General features: G+C 35.5%; 2 protein-coding genes across 4 annotated transcripts in view; both read right to left on the bottom strand.

Moving 5' to 3' along the window:
* TMF1 (TATA element modulatory factor 1) overlaps positions 1 to 1,985 on the bottom strand; it is a 36,679-nt gene extending 34,694 nt beyond the window's left edge. For both annotated transcript variants that reach the window (XM_090283853.1, XM_090283854.1), the window contains exon 1: positions 1,649 to 1,985. In XM_090283853.1, the coding sequence (XP_090139979.1) occupies positions 1,649 to 1,790 (142 nt within the window). In that variant the 5' untranslated portion in view covers positions 1,791 to 1,985. The remainder of the gene's footprint in view (positions 1 to 1,648) is intronic.
* Positions 1,986 to 4,222: 2,237 nt separating this feature from the next.
* Positions 4,223 to 25,271, bottom strand: UBA3 (ubiquitin like modifier activating enzyme 3). Of its 2 annotated transcripts, XM_090283850.1 has the most exons (18): positions 25,216 to 25,269; positions 24,992 to 25,033; positions 23,223 to 23,343; positions 21,889 to 21,969; positions 18,403 to 18,485; positions 15,829 to 15,909; positions 11,958 to 12,001; positions 11,573 to 11,637; positions 11,132 to 11,287; positions 10,255 to 10,357; positions 10,002 to 10,115; positions 6,213 to 6,266; positions 5,696 to 5,732; positions 5,528 to 5,609; positions 5,096 to 5,196; positions 4,911 to 4,974; positions 4,764 to 4,818; positions 4,223 to 4,461 (listed from the first exon to the last, which is right to left on the bottom strand). In XM_090283850.1, the coding sequence occupies exons 1-18, from the start codon at positions 25,233 to 25,235 to the stop codon at positions 4,373 to 4,375; spliced, it is 1,392 nt and encodes a 463-aa protein (XP_090139976.1). In that variant the 5' UTR covers positions 25,236 to 25,269; the 3' UTR covers positions 4,223 to 4,372. The 2 variants fall into 2 exon arrangements, with proteins under 2 accessions (XP_090139976.1, XP_090139977.1); XM_090283851.1 differs by lacking the exon at positions 24,992 to 25,033 and having other exon boundaries at positions 25,216 to 25,271.
* Between the last annotated feature and the right edge of the window lie 338 nt (positions 25,272 to 25,609).

The raw sequence follows: 25,609 nt of genomic DNA, 5'->3' as shown, positions 1-25,609 counted from the left end.
CTATAAGAAAGTTTTGTTCTCTTTATAAGTTCCAAATTATGTCAGCAAGTAGTAGGTCATATGAATTTCAGAAATGTGCATTTTTATTAGAATTGTTGTTTTGATATAGATGGTAATTTACACTAGCATTTTTTTTAAACACTCAGGAAAGAATATCTTCTGGGTTAAAAAAAAGATAACTGCATTAGTCATAGAAATATATGCTACTAAAACACCCAATGATAAACAAAAAATGGCATGTCCCCTAAAATATTTAAAGCATTTCTTTTAAAAAGAATTTTGCCTTTTCAAAATTCAAGAGTGGCTAAGCAGAATTATCACAAATTATACACAATTAGAAGTTGGTGGCCAGAACACAAATACCTAAAAACTCCTAAAAACTATCAAGCCCTATATTAAAGTCTATATCCTTTAATATGACTTTGGAGGTATATAAGAAACTTCAGTTTAGGGACACAGTTTTATATCCATTTGTTCAGTATATGAAAAGTGTAAAAAGGCGAAAACCAAAATTAAAGATGCAAATCAACCAGCAGATTAAGTCTACTAATTAATTTAATTTTTTAAGTCATCCTCATGCATTACGGAAGTCAAGTTTGCCTCTTGGATAATATTTCACATAAAGCCCGGGTTTATCTGATTTCCACTTAAATTAGTTCATTCTGAAGACTGGTAATGTCATAATGATGGCAATGTAAAATAAAAACATAGGTGATCAATAAACATTTATGGCATTTCACTAAAGTCTGAGTGTATTCTAGATAACCTATTTTTTAAAATGAATTATATGGCACAATTCAAGACATGGGTTTCATAAAATGAGTATTCTTATATTTAAAACTTAATATTGTCTCCTTTAAAATTCCATAATTCAAAATGTGGGGTACCTATGAAAAAAGACGTTAAGTTACTCCAACAAGGTGTAACATCTTGTAAAAAGTAGTACGATCATGACATAGACATGGGCCAAAAACTCTTTAAATGTGGTACCTCAAATTTAGGTCCTCACTTTCAACGATATAAAAATTAAAAACAAAACCCATAAAAGACTCTTTTCCACAGAAGTCACACACACCCCAAACCTGCAAATCTTCACCCCACACTGTTCCTTAGACTCAGAGCCAAAAGCAACTGAAAATCCCTGACGAATCTGACAGAGAGAGATAGCTATCTGGAAATAAATCCCCAAATCTTGGGCCCCAAGGTCCGCGAGTAGTCTCTGCAGCACACTCCGCCCACGCCCGCCTGGTGGCGCCGGGCAAGTCACTTGGCCTTTCTGAGACTTGTTTTCTTCTGGGTGAAACACTGACAATGCTACCCTGACTCAAGGAACAGGTCTGAACTCGAGAGCACTAGAGACGCACATTCGCGGTACGGAGCAAAAGGGCTCGCTCAATGTTGGCGACTGTCCCTCGGGTCCCTGTCACTGACTGACTCCACACAGTGTCCCGGGCAACTCCAGTTTCGGGAACACTGCTCGGAGTCCTTCATCCAAGGCCGGCAGGACCCGCCCCCAGGGCCACAGGCGAGAACACAGGGTTGGCTTTCCCCTAAGAAAAGGGCAAAGACCAACTCAAGACCAAATAAGCCTGAGGACCGGCCCTGCCTCCGCCTCACCTGCGGACTCACCCCGCCGCCGCTACCTTACCCGGCTCTCCGTACGGAATGGCCTCGGCCCAGGCGCCCGGCTCCTCTTCCTGGATATCCAGGACCCTGTCAATGGACTTCTGGGCCTGGGATAGGGCCTGCTTGGCAAAGCTGGAGAGCTGGGATGCATTAAACCAGCTCATCCTCCCTCCTCCGCGGTAATTCGTTAATTCCGGTGGGAAGGCGGAAGGCCAGGTCGACCCGCGCAGACCCGGAGGAGGATGCGGTGGAACAACTTCGCCCACTTCTCCACTAGGCAGGCCCCGTCAGCGGGTGCCCATGACCCCAAGTCTCCCTCGAGCCCGGGAGGTTACCCTCAGCCCTTACCACAGGCCGGGCGAGAGCCGAACTGCGCATGCGCCGGCCACTTCCACGTACGCAACCAGACCCCGGAACCCGAAGTTCCGAGGGCGGAGACGAAACTGGCGGTTCGTTGACGTCACATCCGGAAGCCCAGGGTTGCCGTTAGTTACTGAGGAACGTGGAACGGTTTCCATTGACAGATTCCAGGCTTTCGGCAGGAATTCTCAGCAGAGGCTGATTCATTTTTGAGGTACAGGCGAGTTTTCATGGGGGCTCCTTTCTACAAAGTAACTCGCTGTACTAGGAACTAGCGCCTTGCCAACAATAACTGCAAACAAAAGGAGCTTTGGGAGGTGCACTTCTCTTAGCGATTTGTCTCAAATAATTACTTCCATGTTAACTTGGCCTTAAGAAAAAACACTGGGTTTGGGTTTTTGCCTAAAAATACTGGACATTGTATAAAAACCTGACCCAGCCTACGTGATGGAAGTATAAAGCCATTTTCCACAATGAGTTACAGACTCGAACTGTACAGAGGGCACAAACTCTCCCTCACAATACAGGTCCACTCTCTGCCCCAGTCAAAAGAAACCTGGGAAGTACTAAGCCTATTACTCTATTAATATGTACTGTCCATATTATTTAAAATACTTTTTCTGCATGCAGTCTTCATTTAGCTATATGAAGAAATCTAATTGGTGGCTTCCTAATCTAGACAGCGGCTATGTTTGGTTTGGCCCCTATAATGTTAAAGATAAAATTCTACCAACATTTAAAAGCCAGATTTCATATAAAAATCCAAGTTTCCAGTTGATTTTGAAAAATAAGGATACCAACATGGAAGACTAAGCTGGAGTGGTTGCCCCTTTTGACAAATACTTTTAATCCAGTTTGTCACAGACCCCGCTAACTAAAATTACACTCTCTTATTACACCATCCCTTGCTGTGGTTATTTACCTTACCTGTTTGTTCCCTATATTTGAGGATTTTACCCCACTGCAAGGAAGCAAGTGAACCATAAAGAACTAGTTTTCTTTAAAAATCTCTCTTCCAAGACTTTTACTTGTACAGTTTTGGATAAATGACCTGAACTTTCTAAAACTATTTATTCAGCTTTCAGATGGTAATATTATCACCTTCTCACAAGTCTACTTTGAGAATTATTATTGTATTTGTATAACGGAAGTGCTAAATGTTAGTGCCTTTACTTTCAAAAATTTATACTGAATCTGTAATTTTTTAAGTAGAGAAATTTACCACATGCTTTTATAATGAAATAAATTGTCAACATGGAGCTAGAATTAATAAAAATTTAAGCCAGTGATATGTAACTACAAAGCTTCTGAATAGAAAACTGCCACCTAAGTCAAAGACAGTGAGAACACATACTACATGTTCCCACACTGAAATACTAAAATCATTTTTCAGTACTTACACTTGATTCTATTTTAAGACTGTGTGTGTGTGTGTGTGTGTGTGTGTGTGTGTGTGTGTGTAGTTGGGGAGGAGGCATTTTTTTAAGGGACCTTAATATAAAAATATAGCTATTCCATTTTCATTACAGTATTATGTTCGAGCAAATTAAATTAAAACGAGATATTTACTGTGGCAAAAGGATTAATTCAGTGACATAAAAATTTTATATTAGTAATTTTGCTACACATTAAAAAATTATTCCTACAATACTACAGTACTATCCTTAATATGTTTTTAGAATTTTCAGTGAGAAAAGCAGACAATATATGATTTTATTAATAAATAGTGCAAAAGCATCAGTGATAACTGTTTAAACATTAAATTCTTTTGAACATCCATGTCTTGGCTTTAATGTTGTGCATATTGGCCTCTATAGCACTGCAAGTAAACACATGAAAATATTTCCCATTTCCATGCACAGGTATTCAGTTCTAACACCATTTACAAATTATTATGGACATAGTAAACTTTGCAAAAATTAATTCATTTGGACAGCCTCAATTAAAAGAATATTAAACAAGCAAGATGTAGTCTATGTTCAATATGCTCTAGATTTCAAGGTATAACATTTAATGTTATTTAAAACTTAAATTTCTTATTTTCTTTAAAGGGACACCTTTTCTATATGGGGGTGCGCAAATGAAAACTGAGGAATGCATTCTTTGACCATAATAACAAAATTCACACAGAAGTGTGTTTGCCTCCTCTAAAAGAAGCAATGCAATTGTTCATAATCTCTCTCACCAGGCGTCATTTCCCATATTAATGAAAATACTTGCAAGCACCAACTCCAAATTCTGTCTTAAAAAAGTGGGTTATTATATTTAAACAAAAGAAGTCAAATTCCAGCAACACTAATGCTAAAAATGAATCAGTTAAATTTTTTTAGCATTGACAAAGTATAAGATTTCCATAAAGTTTCTGTTATGTGCAGATTTATTTTCCTTAAGAAGTAAAATGAAGTTTGAATAGTACAGTCTGTGGTGTGGTGACATCAGCAACTGCCAGTTCTTGCCCATCAACAAGTCCCAATTCTAAAACAGAAAAAGTATAATTAATCCACACAAAAGAAACAAAAAAACTCAAAAATGACAACAGAGAGATACACAAACTATAGAATATTATGGTTGAGATGGATCAAATTCTCTTTAATCAAGGCAATATTTTGATTGTTTGGAAATGTTTATATATTCTAGTAAAAGAGTAACTCTATTATTATTTCTAAAAATATAAGTAATTATGATGATATCATTTGAGGGTATTAAGAGCAAATCTAAAAGGATTTGTTACTTTAACCAAAAAAAAGTTGATTAGTAAATATATTCATTTAAAATACCTTTCAATGTCTTGGAGAGATTTGGCCTTGTTCGTTCTTCAATAGAAGTTATTGACTAGAAAGCAAAATTATTTTAATGTAAACACATTAAATGAAAATAAACTTTTAACATAATTGTGAAAGAAATAAAAACTGAATACTTATCACCTGTAAGTAAAGTGTTCTATTTTTTCCCTCTAACGTGGCTGTGATAGCTGGAGATTTCATCTGCCTAAATATAAGTATGAGGGAAAAAAAAAGCAAAGATAACCTTAAAAAAAAAATTCTAGTTTTTAAAGTTTTAAAATCTCAGAAGTTATTTCTACAATATAACAGAAGTGCAGAACACTTACAGAGAAGCACTATTGGTTAGATAATCCAAAACTTCCTGTAGTTTAGCTGATGGAGAAAACTGAATATTTTGTGGAAGTTGGCTACAAGCTGGGCAGTTTTCCTACATATATAAAACAATAAATCACAGCAGCACATGCACTGATAACAGCCTCTTTATAATAATGAAATAAAAATGAAATTGTTTTATAACCATGTATATTGAACAAATACTTTAAAACCTATGCATTTCGTAACAGGCCATTTTTCCTAAATCATTTTGCTATATAGCATTTATTTCAGACTATACTACAAAAGATATAATAGTGAATAGGGTTCTGGAAATTCAAAAATACTTAAGGTATGACCTATTTTATTTCTATTCCTAACCAATAATATTTAAAAATCAAACTATGCATGATCAAAAAACTTTTCATTAGTACACTACTACTTACCTTTCTCTCTGCTTCAAATGTGTATGTGTACAGTCCATCTACATCATTGAATACCAAGTAATTATTAAGGGGAATATATGCACTGTAATGAAAAAATGTCCATTACTTATATAACTGAGCCAGGACAAAACAGAGATTTATATACATATTAAAAATAAATCCCATTACCTTGTGGCTATTTTAAAAACCTCAGTAGCACATACAGCTGAAAGGGGGAGACAATAAAGGTGCTTTAGCTCAATGAAAATTAGACATTTAAAATTAGAAGTCTGTTAGAAGTCAGTTGTAAATCAGAACAGATAAATTTACAGGCTATTGATTAAAAATAGATTAATATATATACTTATTTTTTTTAAACTGAAAAAATAATAAATTTTATATTTGTTTTGTATAATCTATGTGATAAATTAACAGTACATGTTTTCCTTTCTCTTCTTCAGATTAATGAGCAGCCTGTTACAGTTATTTAAAAAAAAATGGTATGAAAAAGTTTGCTTACTATGGAGCACTTTGTGATATGAAATAGCTTATCCTTTGTTGAACAGCTTAATTATACCATCCACCCAAGAAGATACCAGATTCCTATAACACCAGTTTTCTGATATCAAGTAGCTGCAAAAATGTCAATTTAGATACTGAGTCAAAAACTAAAGGAAAAAAGTTAATAATGGCCTTTTTTCCTCACCTGCAATGACTGCATTTGTAGAAGCTACTGCAGGAATGATTCGTTTCACTACCCCTGAAAAAATATACTAATTAAAACATGATCATTTCTTTTAAAAAGTAGGTAAAGTTAGACAACATGATTTATTAAATATCATTTTCCACAGATTTATCAGGCTTTCAAGTCATAAAATGGAGTTCTGTTTAACCATGAAGCAACCTTCTTCCACATTCCCATCATGCTGTAGCATGTTCGGAATCTTAAGGTAGTTAAAGTAGCAAAGAAAAGTAAACTGTTTCCTAAGCTTCATATAAAGATGAGACCATAATATAATAGCTAACAATTAAGTGTTTATTGTGTTCCAGGCACAAGGTGAAAAATCAAATACACTGAGTTTTCACAACATCCTTAAGTTAGTCTTATTACTCTGATTTTAAAGACAAGGAAAATGAGGTTGAGAGAAATTAAATCACAACTGCAACCCTGATTGTCCCAAAGTACATAATCTTAACTGATACATTATATAATGCCATATTCAGTAAGGTTTGAGTAAAGTACAAAGAATAAGAGTTACCTAATTTTTCCTCATATAATTTCAGCCATTTGAATGACAAAACTTTACAACCAAAAAAAAAAAAAGGCTCCACCTTACTATGTTCATTTCAATCTATAACTTGCAATACACAAAATGGTAAACATACCCCTCTATTTCTACCCTACTTTTTTATATCAGTATTCACATTATGAATGAACAAAGCTCCACCTTAAACAATTTGGGGTTTTGTTTTTTTCGAGTATTTTTTATTGTATTATTTTCATTACCACTGATTGATCCCCCTTATAACTACCTTCCCCCTACAATACCTTAAATAATTTTTAAGTACAAAATATTCTAAATTATAACTATATTTAAATTGTTTATTTTAGAAAATAAAAAACTTCAAAGGAAAATAGCCATATTAATTATCTTAAGAGTGTGAGGGAACACTGAAAGATGTGACTTCTGGTATAGGCAGATTTCAAAAACTTCAGTAAAAAGGCAGGTATCTAAGAAGACATGAAAGGAAGTTAAGTCTGGGAAGCTGTTTTTAAAAAGTTAATTATGACCATATGATTACATATATTTCAGAGCAGGAGAAACAGGAGGAGCTAACTTCATGATGGTTAAACTTCATGTTCTTCAGTGAGCCACATATAGTAAGATGTACTGAAAGGAGGAACAGGTAGTCAAAAACCATGGGAAGTAGAGAGAACACTGCCCAATAAGAGCACTGCCAAAATGATAGACTCCCTGTACCCCCATCCCTCAATAAAGCTGAACTTCACTTCTCATTTTGCTTCTGTACTCCTTGTCAAGGCCCTCAATTGTAAGGCTGCAAAGCATATACCCTGCTCAAAAATATGGAAAGATGATGAGACTCTATATAGAAATAAGTTTCCATCTCTGATCAGGACAAACTGAATTCATTTGTTAATTCAGACAAATTAACAAATGTTTACCATATGCCAGACACTGTTCTAGGTGTTATGCAAAAAAAACCAAACTATCTGCTCTTATAGAGCTTTCATTCTGGTGTGGGAGATAACACTCAAGTAAGTACATTAGAAAATTTCAGATACTGAAGAGTTCTATGAAGAAAGTAAAACAAAGTATGTGTTAAGAGTTGAACTGCTAGGAAGGTCAGGGAAGACCTCTTTGAGGAGGCAATAATTTGAGCTGAAACCTAAACCATGAGAAAGACCCAACCATGCAAAAACCTATGGAAAGAGCATTTCTCCAGGGTAAACAGCAAGGGAAAAGGCCCCAGAGCAGAGATATATGAGAGTGTAAGTATGAAATATTCCTTGCATAAAGAGGTAGATCACCATTAGTTTTAAGCAATTATAAAAAGGTAAAATAGTGAATGGCTAGGAAGTCATTTTCAGTTGAATAATGAGAACTGGTTAAGTTGATACCTGAGGGATAAGCAGCCTGATTTGAGGGGACCCAAGGAAGAACAGTTCAGATATAAGGATTAGGAGTGTTTGAGCTCTAAGATAGGAATGAACTTGGTATATTCAAGGTGCACAAAGCAGGTCAGAATGGGGGGAGTACAGGGAGCAACAGGGAGTGTGTAAGAGTGGGATTTTCAAATGACATAACTAGAACATCAGTAAATATAAGGAAATCACAGAAGCAAAATAGCAGGTTTTTAAAATGAAGGCAAAGTTCTTTCTTGGTCACTTGGTGACGATCTTGAACAAAATTCTATAAAGGATGAACTATGAATGCCTAGATTAGAAAGCACTGATCACCAAGATTGATTGTTCATTGAGACATGACATGTCGGACTAGTCTCATTTAGTTACTATGACTAGCTTGGCAACTTAAGTAGTAGGACATCTGGAATGGCCTTTCATGACCTCCTTGTGAACAAGACAAAGAAATATGAAGTATTTAAAAAGGTATAATCAATAAAATGAGATAAAATCTAAAATTAAGGGCCAGATCAGAAGTATGATTCAGATGTCAATTCTCTGCCAGTTCAGTCTTGTTAAATTTTTAAATTATGTGGAAAAGATATAAAGGATATGATTATCAAAACAACAGGTGAGCCCTGGCTGGTGTGGCGCAGTGGATTGAGGGCCAGTCTGCGAACCAAAGGGTCACCAGTTCGATTCCCAGTCAGGGCACATGCATGGGTTGGGCCAGGTCCCCAGTTAGGGGCATGTGAGAGGCAACCACACACTGATGCTTCTCTCCCTTTCTTTCTCCCTCCTCTTCCCTCTCTCTAAAAGTAAGTAAATAAAATCTTTAAAAACAACAACAACAACAGGTGAAATGAAGCTGAAAGAACAGATAGGCTGGCAGGCATAAAAGAATATATAATAGAACAGCAGGTTGAATTTAAGAATAAAATTTGTAAGGACCTATACTTGAGTACAAAAATAACAAAACTACCACTCCCCAAACTACCATTTCAGTAACAGGCAGATGCAGCTCAGCAACTGCATATGTGGAGAGGACTTCTAGATTTTAGTGGACAATTACCTCGAAGTTAAAAGCATAGGATCAATGTAACCAAAAAACAACAACAAAAAAAAAACACCCTGCTCTCCTTAAGACTATATCAACTATCAGAGTTATCCAAAGGCTATTATCTAAAATAAGAATATTTTAGATATTCCATGCTGTATTCTAACCATGTTAAGGGAAGTATGGATAACTGAAATATGGTAAGAGAAGAATAACATAATGGGGACTTAAAAGTCATACAACATGTCAAACAGTGAAAGGAATTAGGGAAGTTCATGGTGGTGATAAATATTTGGAGGGAATGTGCTCACTGTTCTCAATATTTTAAGTGCTATTACTTAAAAGGGAATTAAGATTTATACATATATGGTATACCTGGGACAATACTCAGACCAAACTAAAGGTGGAGATTTTTGCTCAATATATAGAATAAATGTCTAACAGTCTTGTCCAAATGTGGAAGAGATGCCCCAGGAGGTAATAAATTGCTCTTCAATGAAAGATAAAGTGCATGAGTCAACTTGGATGCATTAAGGTCTCTTCCAATAAGTAAATAAGATTCAATGATTTTATTAAAGTCCTCCTAGCTAAGTAGTAGTATGGATTCTGCTGCCCTCATTTACCTCCTACCAACTATGGGGTACTTGAAAACTACTATATTCATGGTACCTTTACTGAACTACAAATGGATGGTACTATCTAAAATGACTTATCAATTATTTCCTCCAAAGCATTCCAGCCAATAAAAATAGGATCATCCCAAGATCACCATTCATGACAATTCACAAACTCACCTTGAGTGAGTCTATATGTAACACCCCTAATATTATATTGTGATGCTCTCTCTAAGGATTTTTGGAAAATCCACTGAATATGATCAGGATCATCTCCATCTAATGGAACCCCTTCTGTTAGGGGAAAAAAAGAAGAGGAAGACAGAAACATATAAACATGAATCAACTTGTTTTTAATATAATTATCCAAGTGAATAATAGAGACAAAATAAATATTCTATGTAATTCTAGGTTATGAAATTAGGTTCATTACCTCCAAAAGGTTGATCCTTAGGCCACTGCAATATCCTTACATACTCAATACAGTGTTCTGGTAGCCTGGGCATAGATGCAATGGTGCACATGGGAAAATTAACCTAAAACCACAGTTTGCCATTTTTAGTAGATTTAAAATAATGAATAATTTTAAAATGTAACTTCTAGTTATGATCTAGTTTGTAGCAGTTTGTTATAATTCATCTTAGCCTTCCACCTATAGACACAAAACTTTTACACCATTAATATTTCTGAAAGCATCTGTCTCACTTCACTGAGGTTGATCTACCTATAAATTAGGTTTACCCTATATAAGTTTAACTTTGTTAGACTGTGAGAAAGAAAAAATTCTGAATAATTTCTCAAATATGAGCACTTTGTTACCTTTACCTGATTTAAATCTGAAGGTATAAAACAAAAGCAAATTCAGTTAAATTAATTTCAAGTAAATACTCATAAAATTATTTATAGTTATAAATCAAAATTCCAGCTGTCCTTTAAAGTAGGTATGTAGATTAAAGACTCCCATCTTTGGGTCACTCTCATCCCTCCAATCCTGAAACAATCACAGGCAAAGACCAAAGAAAACAGATTATAGCCCTATCTAACAGTTTTTAAATTGATCCCTTGATCCCTACTCTCCAAATAAAAAATACAAATAAATATAAAAACAATAGTATCAAAAGTATGATATTCAGTCTGTACCTTCCCTCAAATAGAACAGAATTTCCTATTTTATCGTTTTTCTTCTTAGCATGATTTTATAAATATGGTTACCCCTAATTAAAAATCCTAAATATTAAATAGACTTAGTATTTCAACGCTAATTCCATCCCAAGAAACTATAAAACAAATGCAGGTGTTTTGGGGGTTACCTGTGGTGGATAAAGTTCCAGTGTGCATTCAATACAAGCAGTCATTCCAGGCAGAATCACCCGGGCATTTCCTTTAAAACCTTCTGTCCCCCCATCTATCAAAGGAACAATGGAGCTTGGATCTAATACGCCATCTTCATAATTTAGAAGAGATATCTAGGAAAATTATTTGAAGGGTTTAAGAGGAGAAGGGGACAAGAATTCAAAAGAAAAAGCATACTGTCAAGTAATTCCACAAGTCAATAGCATGACTGAGTACTAATATATCAAATCAAGGGAGACAATATTAACAATCTTGGGTCTCACCTGAAAATTAATGACTAGCAATAAACAATGAAGTATATGAACTTAACTGAAATTAAATAAACTCTTGATTTTTCAAAAATATGATATGCAATTCTAATTTTCAGTGTATTAAGAGCAACAGGAAGAAGTCTTTACCAGCATGCCATTTATCCATCTCCTGGCTACAATAGAGTCCAGTCCGCATACAATTATATGAAATTCTACGAGAAAAAGCATGCAAGTTTAGTTTATTTAAATACCATGGTACAACATAATTTACACCTTCTAAGAAAACACACACAAAAAACATTTTATTATCACACACACACACACACACACCTAATCCCTGAATAACCCTTAAGTCAGCATAGAAAAATGCAGGTAATGGTATCAACTGAGATTTAAAATACCAGTACTGTCTTTTCAATCTGTCAGAAGCCTTACTGAAAAGCCAACACCAAGAGATGAAAAAAACTGAACAGCCTTCAAATAGCTAGCAACTAAAAAATAGTGAGAATTTAATTTCAAGTGAACAACTTACGTCGATAGAAAGTGTCATTAAAATCCTGGATCTTGTTGAAATGTCTGAATATGAGTAAAGGAAACTGAGCTGCTGTTATGTGACAGTACCATAAGGAAAAACTTATATATATTTAAAACAAGAAATAGGTCATAAATATTCAAAGTAGTGGAATTCAAGGAATCTGACAAAATAAACACAACCCACTTCCTGACAAAACCTCTTTTCTGACACTCCTCCCCCTAACTACTTAGTATTTATGACTCCATTATACTCTTTGCTCTTTCATATAAAATCGTGAGCCTGGGAAAGCAGAATGTGTGTATTGTCCACAATCAGCATCAAGCCAAGAGGCAATAAACATTTTCTGAGTGAAGGGAACAAGCACATCAGAGTTCCTACTGAGCGGCATCATTTTAAGAGTTACTGCAAAGCTAACTAAAAACAAAACAAAACAAAAAACTCCTAAGTTTCCAAAAACAACTTAAGTTGCCAATGATTTGCTGTTGATTTTCTGGGGGGTGGGGGTGATGAGACATATGAATTTTCTCTCATTTATTCAGTTTTTCAAGCCTCTTTCTTCAATCTAACCAAGCCCTATGAGCAGTCTTCCCCTGCCTGGAGGCTGAGAAAGGAATCCCATTAAAAACTGGCTGGGTAAGAATCAATCATAGCATTTTAATATTTTAATAGCACATATGTGTGCAAAGCAGTTAAATTTTTCTAACGGAACAATTTAATGATATATAAATTATACTGTTCTAAAATTACAATAAATGATCCATTATACTTGTATGTATTTTAAAAGCAAAATAGAAAAAAAGAACAATATATGATTTCCCTAGATTTTTTTATCCTGGCCTGTAAATAAAGCTTTGAAAAATAAATTCAGTACTAGCCCTCAGCCATTTAGACCTCTATTCCTTTTCAAGCTAGGCAAACAGGGGACATAAAATGCAACTAGAACAGAAAGGTCAAGAGAACCCCAGCAAACAATGGAGGAACAACAGTAGAGGAGGGACCCAAGGAAGCAGACCAAGAAATACCATCTCCTGGATTTCTATAAAATACCGTTTCCCAGATATAAATAATGGGGATAAACACAGTGTTATTTTTCCCTTCCTCCCTAACGGGCCTGTATCTGCATCTTTATAATTTTTATTTTGAAAATACAGATTCACAGGGAGTTGTAAAGATAATGCAGAGAAGTCCTCTCTTTTTCACCAGGTTTCCCCCAATGGTTATATCTTACATTAGTATATCAAAACTACGAATGTGACATTAGTACAAGTGTCTCATTCTGTCATTTAAACACATGTAGATTTGTGTAACTACCAGCCTAGACAAACAACATCAATAAGCACAAAGATCTCCCTCCTGCTATTTTTGAGTCACGACACCTTCCCTCCCCCCACCATGCCTAACTTCTGGCAATTACTGATTTGTTCTCCATTATGTCATTTGAGGAATGTTATGTAAGTAAAATCATACAATGTATGACCTTTTGAGACTGGCATTTTTCATACAGCATAATTCCCTTAATACTCATCGAAGCTGTTAACATTTCATTATCTGGTGCATTTTTATTGCGCATTATTATTCCATAGTATGGCTGTATCGCAGTTAAACAATTCACCTACTGACTGATGTTTTGGATGTTTCCAGTGTGGGGCTACTACAAATGAAGCTGTTATAAACAATAATGAACAAGTTTTTATGCAGACTTCAGCATTCATTTCTCTGGAATAAATGCCCAGGAATGAAACTGCTCGGTGATATGCAAAGTATATGTTTAGATTTTTAAGAAACAGTCTTGGCCAGGTAGCTCAGTTGTTTACAGTGTTGTCCCAATATGGCAAAATTGCAGGTTCAATCCCTGTCAGGGCACATATAAAAATCAACCAATGAATGCATCAGTAAGTGGAACAACAAATGAATGTCTTTTTCTCTCTGAAAAGAAAACAGTCAAAACTACTTTTCAGATGGCAGTATTTTACATTTCCCATCAGCAAGGAGTGATCCAGTTTTTCCGTAACTTTGCCAGCATTTGCTATGATTATAGTTTTTTATTTTAGCTAATCTAATAAGCGGTAATATCTTAGTGTGGTCATAATTTGGATTCCTCTTATAGCTAGTGATGTTGAACATCTTTTCATGTGCTTCTTCTTGCCATCTTTTTTGGTGAAATGTCCCTTCATAATTTTGTCCATTTTCCAATTGCATTATCTTTATTACTGAGCTTTGAAAGTTCTTCATATATTCTAGATACGAGTCCTTTGTCAGATATCTGCTTTTTATTTTCCAATTTGCAGCTTGTCTTTTCATTCTCTTAACAGAGGCCTTCACAACGCAAGTTTTTAATTTTGGTGAAGTTCAATTTATTCATTTTTCTCTTTTATGTTTCACGCTTTTAATGTGGCCAAAGGATACTTCACCAAACACTAGATCCCAAAGATTTTCTCCTATGTTATCTTCGAAAGTTTTAGTTTTACACTTGACACTTAACCTATGATCCATTTTGAGTTATTTCTTGTAATTTTGAGGTTTAAGTCGATTCATTTTACCTACAGATATCCAATGGCTCTACCACAATTTGTTGAAGATTATCCTTTCCTCATTGACTTGTTCGTGCACCTTTGTCAAATATCAATTGGCCATATTTGCATGGGGCTATTTCTGGCTTCTCTACTTCGTTCTAATCTTTCTCTCTGGCAATACCACACAGTCTCGAGTATTGTAGCTACATAATGTCTTGAAATTAGATAGTAACTCCTCCCACTTTATTCTTTTTCAGCATTATTTTAGGTATTCATTTGTTTTTATCAGTTTTAGAATAATCTTGTTTGTGTTGACAAAAACATGTCCTGCTGTTTTGGTGGAAACTTGGATACAAATTTGGAGATAAGTGACATCTTTACTATGTTGAACTATCCAGTTTTTGAACAAGGACTATCTCTCCATTTATTCGGGTCCTCTTCAATTTCTTTCATCAGCATTTTGCAGTTTTCAGCATAGAAATCCCATTCTTATTTTATTTACACCTAAGGTTTTTTTTAGTGGTTGTACATGGTGTTGTATTTTAAATTTGTTTCCACATGTTCACCACCACTACAGAGAAATATAATTTATTTTTGTATGTTGACTTTATACTCTGTGGGATTTTCTACATAGCAAGTCCCATCTCCTGAATTTCTATAAAATACTAAAAGCTCCCCTGATCTAAAGATGTGAAAACCAACAGAGTGTAAATCTCCTTTTTAAAAACTTACTTCTTATAAAAATAGATTGATTTGCCCTGGCTGGTGTGGCCTGCAAACTGAGGGGTCGGAGGTTTGATTCCCTGTCAAGGTACATGCCTGGGTTGTAGGCCAGGTCCCCCGTTGGCGGTGTGAGAGGGGCTACCGATCGATGTTTCTCTCCCTCTTTTTCTCCCTCCTTTCCCCTCTCTCTAAAAGTAAATAAATAAAACCTTAAAAAAAAGTATATAGACTCTGACACACCTTCCATTTGGTTAATAATATACGGACTTTCTAATCTGTCTGCTATTTTAAGGAGACACAGAGATTAATTGGATACAGCCTAGAAACTTACACTATAGTAGAGGAGGCATGCAACTGATACTGAACTTAAAGGCAACAGTGCAGAATAAATGACAGCACTAGCTACAGAAGCTTAATTTAAAAATTATGGCAAAACATTTATATAACCTTAAGACTGGAAGAAGATCAAGCAAACTATTATCAGAAGATACCTCAGTAATAATTTACTGCTGTTCTCTCTTTTTCTTTTGGCTTATCGGTAATCTCTATGTTAAACATGTCATTTATAACAAAGAAAAAAACAAACACTTCAAAACTTAAGCAATTCCTTTTTTTTTTAGTCAAAAGGATACGGAACTACATTGCAATTAGGAACTCTGTCATTTAGAAATTCTGCAGCAACTTCAGCTTTAGGTCTTCCAACATCTTTAGGCCTACAGGAAAAATTATATTTAAATCATCACTCATGATATAAATCTACATGATCTACATAATTTCAAACATAAAAATATCCACAATGAGTTTAATTAGGGGATATTTAGAAGAAATATTTTTATCTCAGTATTTGTAATGACAGTCATTCAATACTAAATGTCAACCCTTGTTGATGTTCCAAATGAAGTAGTTACAAGTACTGACATTTCTAAGCATTTAGGTGAAAATGCGAAGGTTTGCGCCCCCTCGCCCCCAACACACACGCACACACACACATACACACACACACGTAAAGCATAAATGTGGCATGTTTCCCAGCCATTTCTCATTGTGGCATTTCTCAATTTAAAAAAATTATCCCAGACCTAGAGCCTTTCAAGTGTCTGCCCAGAACTTCAGGGTGTTACTATGTAGGTCTTGGCTGAAATACACACAATGAGGTTCATTCTAGGGATGCAAGAACCTTCATTTATTTCCTGAGTATGTAGTAAATTTTGTGTCCCATAAACATTTTTGAAGAAGGGATAATTTAATTCCAAAGGCATTATCTAAAATTGCAAATCTCACCAATACTTTCAAGAAGCTAAAAATATAAGGCCTCAAAAAACCACTCTTAAATAATAATCATAGCTATAGATAGGAAAGGACATGAATTATCTCTTCTTTTTTAATATTTCCTCATTCTCCTCACAGAAATCATTCCCTCATATATGCATAGTAAATGCTTTATTACTACTTTTCCACAATATACTTTTGTTATGTGCAGAGGTCTATGAACACCTGGAAGAAAATGACCATATTCTTATCTTCGTATATTTCTTCATATCTAAGCACAGAGTAAACACTTTTAAATTAATGAACATTTTTTTTAAAAAAAACAATGTGCTTATTAGAAATATTTTATTTAAAATTGGAATATTAAAAAAAAAAACTTTAACAGGTCAATTTTCTTCTCTCTAAAAAAGCACTCTTTTTTCATTCAAAACTTCTGTTGCCCTAGCTGCTGTGGCTCAGTGGATTGAGCGTCAGCCTGCGAGCCAAGTGTAGCTGGTTCGATTCCCAGTCAGGGCACATGACTAGGTCGCACGTCTGGTCCCCAGTTGGGGGTGTGAGAGAGAGGCAACCACACAGTGATGTTTCTCTCCCTCTCTTTCCCCTTTCCCCTCTCTCCAAAAATAAAATAAGTAAACAACAACAACAACAAAACTTCTGTTAATAAGAGTTTTATTCTTCATTCTAACTTACAATATTAAAGGCTCTAGCATACATACATCAGGGCACTTGATTTCAGTATTGCATTCAACTACTATAGACAGAGCTCTTAAGGTATGTAAAAAGGATAAAGTAGACTTCCAAGAGTCTTTTAAGATGTGGATTTTATGTGCTTTCACAGTAGATCCAAAACAAAATAACTCCTAGATTGTTTTTGTGGAGATTGCTAATTTATCATTCCACGATTAGGGAATCAGATTGCTCCACCTAAAAACTGCACCTTGAATAAAATGGCCCTATACGCACAACATCTTTGCAGGACACTTTGACCTATTTAACCTTGAAAATAAGTATCTATCTTGAAGGTTGCTCTGAGATTAAATGTGGTAATATAAAGAGCTTATTTAGAAAGTACTTTATACATCTTAAGCAATCAATACATGTTAACTATCATTAAGATCATTATTATTTCTGCCAAAAATTAAAGGTCATGATCATTATTATCGTAACGAATTAATTCAGTAATATTTTTTTAGAACATTTATAGACAAAAATTTGTCAGATGGCAAGGGCGCCAAAACTTTTCTAATAAAGAAGGGAAATATCAAGGGTTAAAAATAAAGAAAAAAATAAGTTAAACGTAGAGTTTACATTGTAACAACATTTCTTTAACCTGACTTAGTTTAACTCATCCTTCAAACTCTAAGAACTTCCACAAAGATAAAGTAGAGGTTTTATGCCTATCCTATCTTTTCTGCTAACCTAACTTTACCCTACATAGCCAGGACTAATTTCTTTTTGTTAGCACCCTAATCACTAGAGAAAGAAAAAATGTTCATTATCTCTCCATATCTGTAACTCTTTAACTAACCGACACTTTCATCTAGCCACTCAAACCCCTAAATGCTACATGCTACAAGACACTATGAATATTTCTGAGATCTGCATATATGCTCCACTTTCAGTTTTCAAAATTATCTCTAACAAACCATTCCCAGATGATTTTTGTATTTCATGTTCCATTTCAATTGCTCCTGGTTTTCTTTCCTTAACTCTTTATTTCTTTTCCCCTTCTGTAAGAAGCTCAAACTTCATCACAACTTCATTGTCCCAGAGTTACCACTCAGATTTTGGCCCACAAGTCCCCCCCAATATCACTAGAGCCTAATAGTCCAGTTCTCTTACAAAACCACCAGAAGGCTGAACTCTGTGTCTTCAGAGCACAACCACCCCAAAATCATATAACTTTTTGGAAATTTCTTTTAGACATTAAAACTTACCTAAATAAAAACTGCCTATTTAGATTGGAAACATCTATAGTATCCATGTCTATAACATGAATCTGTCTAAAACCAGACAATGCCTGTGGAAATAGAAAAACCCAATTAAGCAGAAATTTCCTCACATTCAAAAAATTTGAAATTTATTTTCAATGTAGTCCTAAAGCTACAGATTCTCAATAATAAATTCTGCATAATCATATTTAATGGTTAAAGAGACTTACAAAGTATATAAATTTATGCTCTTGGAAAGGTCAAAAATATGTAATTACTCAGTTTTAAATAGTCTATACCCAAAAAAGAACTCAAAATTTCTAGTTGTTTTATAATCTTATAAACACATCTGTAAAGTCTGTTACTTTGCTGCTGCTAGATGCTTTAATGTTATGTTTTACTAATTAGCTGTACTCACTATTCTTTTTTCAGAATATTGTTAAAAGTAGTTCATACAGGCTTTATCTTATTTTACGTAACATTAAGCATTCCACGATTCAGAAATAACTATTATAAGATACATATCATAAACAAACACATATAGGTACACTGCACATGTAAAAGTTATCTTAAAAGTATTGAGTCAAAAACAAGCAATCACAACAGCTAGGAAAAACAAACAACTACTTTGTTTTAATGATAAGGCCAGGCATTCTAACAGTATAATAACTGCTCAAATTTACCAGCAGAAGCAAAAGACAGAAAAAAATTAAGTTACATTTATTAATTCTGCTTTTCTGGTCTTGGTCAGTTTAAGTAATCAAATTAAATCCCCTCACAATAACTTCCCAATTTTTCTGCCCCTACGGTTAACAAGAGAGCCTCAAAAGAGTTGTCTCTATTTGCTTTCTCCAATTCCCTCCTGTGCTCACTCTAAACAAATGTTTACTCACACCACTCCACTGAAAATGGCTCTTGTCCAAGTCACCGGTGAACTCCACTCTGTGTTGCCACCTCCAATGACCTTACCCATCTGAAGCATTTGGCCCTGTGTGGATCAATTCCTCAAAATATATTCTTTACTTGGTCACTACACTCATGAAAATTTGACACTTTAAAAACTGGTTTCCAGTTCACCAGTTTCCTCCTGCTTTACTGGCTAGAAATACAGATTGCTCTTATGCTTAGTTCTGGTGCTCTCAGACAATCTTATGAGCATCATCCAACAGACATCTCAAACTCAACCGTTTCCAAAATGAAACTCAATCATCCCTTGTTCACCAACCACACCAAATCTGTCCTTCCCCCACTCCCCTCATGTCAGTGAAAGCTAACTCCATCTTTCTAGTTGCTTGGGGCAAAAACGTTGTGGTGTCATCCTTAACTCCTCTCTTTCTCTCATGTCTCACAACCAGTCCGTTAGCAAATCCTGTTGACTCCATCTTCAAAATACATCCACTATCTGACTGCCTCTCACTACCTCCAAAGTGATCAGCCTGTTACAAGTAACTGTCATCTCTGGTCTAGATAACTGCAACAACCTTCCAACTACCCTCTCAGCTTTCTCCTCTATTCTTCCTTTAGTCTTTTCTCAATACATCAGCCACAGTTATCCAAGTAAAAAGTCAGATCAAGTCAACTCATTTGCTTAAATCTCTCCGACTTCTTACAGTGACCTCCAAAGCCTTTTGTGATATTCATTTCAAGCCTCTCCATCTTCCATTATCTCCCTGATATCCCCTCCAAAAACTCTCCCCCTTACCTAATTCTGCTTTAGTTATAAGGACCTACTTGTCCTGGAATATAACAGTCATGCTCCCACTTCACAGCTTTTTCACCTGCTCTTCCCTGTCTAGAATGTTCTTGCTCACCTCTTTGCTCAAATAGCACCTTTTTATTAAGTCCGATCTCTTTCCACCAGGCTACCTATCTTTCATCTTTCCTTTCTCTGAAACATTTATTACCATCCAGCAAACTATGTATTTTACTTGTCTTTTTCCTTCCTCTAAAATGTAAGCCCCCAAAACACCTGTCTGTATTGTTTAATACTGTATCTCTATTTTTAGTAACTAAAATATTGCCTGGCATATGGCTCAATAAATATTTACTCAATCAATAATACTAATGTCATATTCTTTTTTTCAGAATGAGCCTTGGAGTAGCTTACAATCAATTTTGAAAAAGATGTGTATCTCATATGTACTTATGTCTGAAATAAGCAAAGTAACAAGTGGTAAAATTGAAAACCCTTAGTTTTCTTCTATCATGTAAGAGGGTATTACAATGCAATGAAAAACATGGCCACTCCTAAAGTTACTGATGACTATTCTTCAGATCTAATCTCCAATTACTTTACCTTTACAATTAGTATATATCTCATTTGCACATAACAGCTTCAAAATGGAAAGTCAAGCAATCCTTCCCTTCTAAAACTCTGGTTCTCACACTGCTAGAGCATGTCTGATAAAGTACTGTTATTTTTGGTACCCCCCCCAGAGTACATCATACATATTGCTATTTATTTTGTGTGAGAACTGTCTCCCCAGTGAAACTTCAAATTCATTAAGGACAGAGACCGTGATAATCAACAATTCCCCATAGAAACCAGCACTAGGTACCATGAAGTGTATTGAATTTTTGCAGTTTCACTAGGAGTATGTTAGTACTTCCTAGCAAAATTAATGTGGCTGCTTATATTTAAACTGTAGCCCCATGGCTGACTTTTTAGATTGTTCACCTGATTCTTTTATGCGCTTCATTTCCAATGAGTATAATCTAGCATTTCCACTTTTCTACACACCAGTGAGAAACCTGGAATATATCAGCTCTCAATCAATTCTCCTCCTATCCATCTTTGTTAAATAAACTGATATTTTTTTTAAAAGCTACTTCGTAGTTATCACAAGTCAATGAAACCAATTAAGTAAACCACAAATTATGGATTTCCAACCAGTATGCACAATAGCGTCACTAAATAATCCTCTAGCTTAAATGATATTCATTAAAAACAAATTAACCTATTGCTCAGTGAAAAGACCACTTGACTAAGACTTAATGACCTGGATTAGATTCTAGGCCTATCACTACAAACCAAAAAAGTTAGGTAAATCATTTAACCTCTCAGAACTTCAGGTCTCCCTCTATATAAAATGAGCCAATGCCCAATCGATCTAAGTGGGTTATCTTAAGGAACAAAAAAATTAATAAATTCTTTCAAACTGCTTGTTAAGATATGAGTTACCAGTTTTGTTACTTGAAATTAATGAGTGCTTTGCAAGAGAGAGCTTTGATAAAGAGCAGGGAAGAAGCAAGAATTTCTATAATGACTTCATAGTTGAGAACTTTAGAATTCATGACTGTTTGGAATCTGACCTGCTAAACTTATCTAACAAAGGCTCAAGACAAAAGGTTAATAATCATAATAAAGAAATGTCCTAGTATGACAGAAAAGGAAAATTACCATAAGAGAAAAAATACATATTTATATATATATATATGTGTGTGTGTGTGTGTGTGTGTGTGTCTGTGTATGTGTATATATAGATATATTACCAGATTTTTCAGGAGCTCACATCCTAAGCCACCAGCTCCAATGACTAGAACTTTACATGTATCTAACAAAAACTGGAGAGACTGTAAAGAATAAAAAGGCATATTAAAACTTAGTTATCAAAAAACATAAGTACCATCAATACAACAAGCCATAAAAGTTTCTGATGTTTCCATGAAAAATGCAAATGAAGATCAAGAGCAGACTTTCTAGTTAATAAATTCAGAAATTTATGAACAATGTAAACCAGAAATTCTATAACCCTACTGATTTCAGAGCATTTCAATTTGAATGTTTTTAAACTTGACTCTTATTGTATGAAATTAAAAGGCTATTTCTAAAAAGAAAAACTATGCCTACTTAAAGTTATCTTTCTTTTTTTTTAACCTTAAAAGGGAATGGAAGGCATCAAATTCATAATTTCACTGATTTCCTAAAAAAAGAAAAGTGTAAAAATCCTAAGAATGGAGGATCAAACAGTGCACAAAGTGTTTAAAAGGTGTTCAGGAAGGAAAAAATAAACAGATAAAATTCTTACAAAATTGTATATTAACAGAAATACTATCTGAAACAATTGCTTAACAAAATTACCTTAAATACTCAGGCAAAAATAAAATTCAGAAACACAAAAAAATAAGATGGGTCAAAAGGAAGGTAGAATACTGCCAATTCTGTCCAAAGAGACTAAAGGAGATAAAAGTTATTCAGATAAGACACTGATCGAATCCAAGAGTTTGTACCTTAATTCTAGGAGTAGCACATATTTCTATTTCAAAACAGTATCTCCTTATAAATACAAAATGACATTAAAATGTACTATAAAGAAAATGGTTTTCTACCTTTTAATAGTTTTATCTAATTGAACCTTGCGTTAAGTCAAACACCATCTGTCTAAAACTCTATTCCTGATATACAGCAGTCACAATTGTTAACATACAATTATATTCAATCCTAAAATGCTCATTTAAACTAAATTTCAAAATTTAATCAAACACATCTATCTTGCTATCAAAATGCATTTCTTAAAACAAAACTAAAAAGGGAAGTTCTCAGAAATCATTTTAAACTTAAATTCAAAGTTAAGTATAACTCAGAATTCTAAAGAGAGTACAAAGTTACTTTACTCAAAAAACTTCAACATATTATATGAGAAATGTGAAAATGACTCAAATATTAGCCATTCAAGTAAAATCAGCTGCAAATATTCAATTAAGTATTTCAACATAATTTACACAGTTGTATTAGTATTTTTATTAAAAGAGCAAGTGAAAAAGAAAGCATTTTATTTTTGAAACAAAACTATAAGAGGAGTTATTTAAAAATAAATGTTTCTCACTTCAGTGCTTGGTTCGAAATCAGGGTGTGTGAAGGGTCCAGATCGCTCGAGGAACTTCTTTACATGGTTCCAGCGACCTTCCCAGTCTCCAATGTCCCCACACCCACCATCAACAGCCATTCTGCACAGAACACAGTAAATTCAGCTGCAAAGGTCAGTATGAAAAAAACACATCTATAACTATTATGGTTTCCGAAATGACAAGATAACCACACCAGAGCTGCTCAAATAAAAAGGGAATTACCTAATGTGGTTATATTTATGCTTTGAAATTTTTTCTTGGCTATTATAGTTTAAAGTTAAAAACTGCATGTGTTTGATGAAATAAATCAGTCTATGTGTTTCTGGTTTCCTATATCAAGCCAAAATAAAACTTAGAATGTTGTTTAATCAGAGAGAAATGGGTTATGAAAGATCACTGTGAAGTTCTCCAATTTATTCCTTCAATACACCTGGATCAAGAAATATCAGTTGTAAGAGAAAAATAACTCCACTTTCAGAATTGTGATGTTTGATATCTAATATAACCCATCTGTCCTTTCCGAGTTTGAAAGATGTAATTTAAATATCATTATTGATGAGAGGAACTTCCACACATTTTTATCTGAAAGAGGTTCCAATTTAAAAAAAAAAAAAAAATCCCTTTAAATACTATGAGGTGTTTTTTATTGCCACCAAACACAATGTTTTAGGTTACAATTACACCACAGGTAGGCATCATCTAGAAATCTCTTAGAGCACACAACTGAGTGCGTTCTAACACTGGACTCTAACATATTAGTATGCAAAATTCATGCTTGGTTGTAACTGCTTTTAGTTTTCAAATTGCCTATAATCCCACAACTTCTATGTTCAAATGTATTAATATCCATTTTTACAAATGGGACCAAGAAGTATTTCCTAGCAATAAAAACCTTAGGTTTTGATATTAACAGTATGTATAAACTGGATCTGGTTCCATGATTAACAGCATTGTGGCCTTGGACAGATTAATAAACAGCCATAAACCTCATCTATAGATTGTTATAGCTACTTATGGTCAGAATGAGAATATAGTAAGCATTCAAACTTTAACTGTTATTTTAAACAAAAACGGAGAGGAAATTAAAGGCGGGAAGGAATAAGATATTAAGCTTGCCACGCCAGTCTTCTTGCAATTGACATTCAACTTTCTGAGGGCGATGCCTAGATTAAACCACTGCTACTGGGATTTGGTAGAGACGTTACTAACTCACCACACCCACCGCAAGAGTACTTTCGTCCCCTCTCGCGTAGGCAGGAGCAAAAATTAAAAACACTTTCTATACATGTCTCACCGCACACAACTAGGCATCTGGTGAGAAATAGGTGTGTAATAAATAGGCAAAATAAGCTCTGAAGAGTCAACACTCTCCTTTAAGGGCCAATTATTTTGCAAAAATTATTTAAAGTTCTCACAGGCTACAATTAAAACTGTTGTTTCAGTGTCTACGGAAAGCCAAAAACGGCCCAGTGTTCCTTTCGAGTGTTCAAGTGAGATTCTTTTCACAAGGTCTCGTCCCTGACCACTGGGATGTTGGAAGAGGGGGCGCCAGGGGGTCCCGCTAGACCTGTGGGTCAATCACCAGGCGGGCCCGAACAGGACCTGCTGCGGGGACCGAGACCGCGCGGCTTGCACTCCAGGTGCCCCCCTCCCAGCCCCCCGGGCCCGCTGCGGCTGGTCCCCTAGGCCTGGGGTGAGGGGAGGCGGGGGTCCCCGGAGAGGGCCCCCGCCTCCCGGCAGCACTAACTTCTCAGCCAGCAGCTCCTCTATTCTCCTTCTTTTCTTCTCCCTAAAAGAAAGAGAGAATAAAAGAAGGGTCAGCATCACGCTACACATTGGGCGCCGCGAGAGGATGGGGGGCGAAGGGACGGGGCGAGGGAGTGAGAGGACCCCGGTGGCGGCGGCTACCGCCCAATGCCGCGCTCTCACAACCCAGCCCGGCCTGGCGCGCTTGCAGACCCGAGTACTTACGGTTCCTCACCATCCGCCATATTGTTCTCCGCCTCTTCCCAGGTACCCCCACGGCAGGCGGGGTCAAGAGTAGGAGAAGGGTTGGGGGTGGAGACAGGGCCGGAGGAGCGGAGGCGGGGCCGACGGGACGGAGGCGGGGACAAGGAGTCGCTGTTGGACCGGCGGGGCGGGGCGGGGCGCGGCGCGGCTCGGCGGGGCCGACCTCGCTGATGCTCCAGGCGGCTTTAAAGCCTTGTATTGTAATTATAGTAATGATAAACTACCTTAATTACATAACTCATTCAGTGTATAATGTCATGTTGCTTGAAAACATAGACGTAATACATTATATGTTTATATAATATATGTGTTAAGTAATTATATAAAATTGTATATTCCATGAGAAAACTCCTGA

Source organism: Furipterus horrens, unplaced genomic scaffold, assembly GCF_987537825.1.
Source record: "Furipterus horrens unplaced genomic scaffold, mFurHor1.1.pri manual_scaffold_7, whole genome shotgun sequence".
Classification (NCBI taxonomy): Eukaryota; Metazoa; Chordata; class Mammalia; order Chiroptera; family Furipteridae; genus Furipterus; species Furipterus horrens.
Note: the sequence above shows the minus strand (reverse complement) of the source record. Positions and strands in the feature narration are given on the sequence as shown.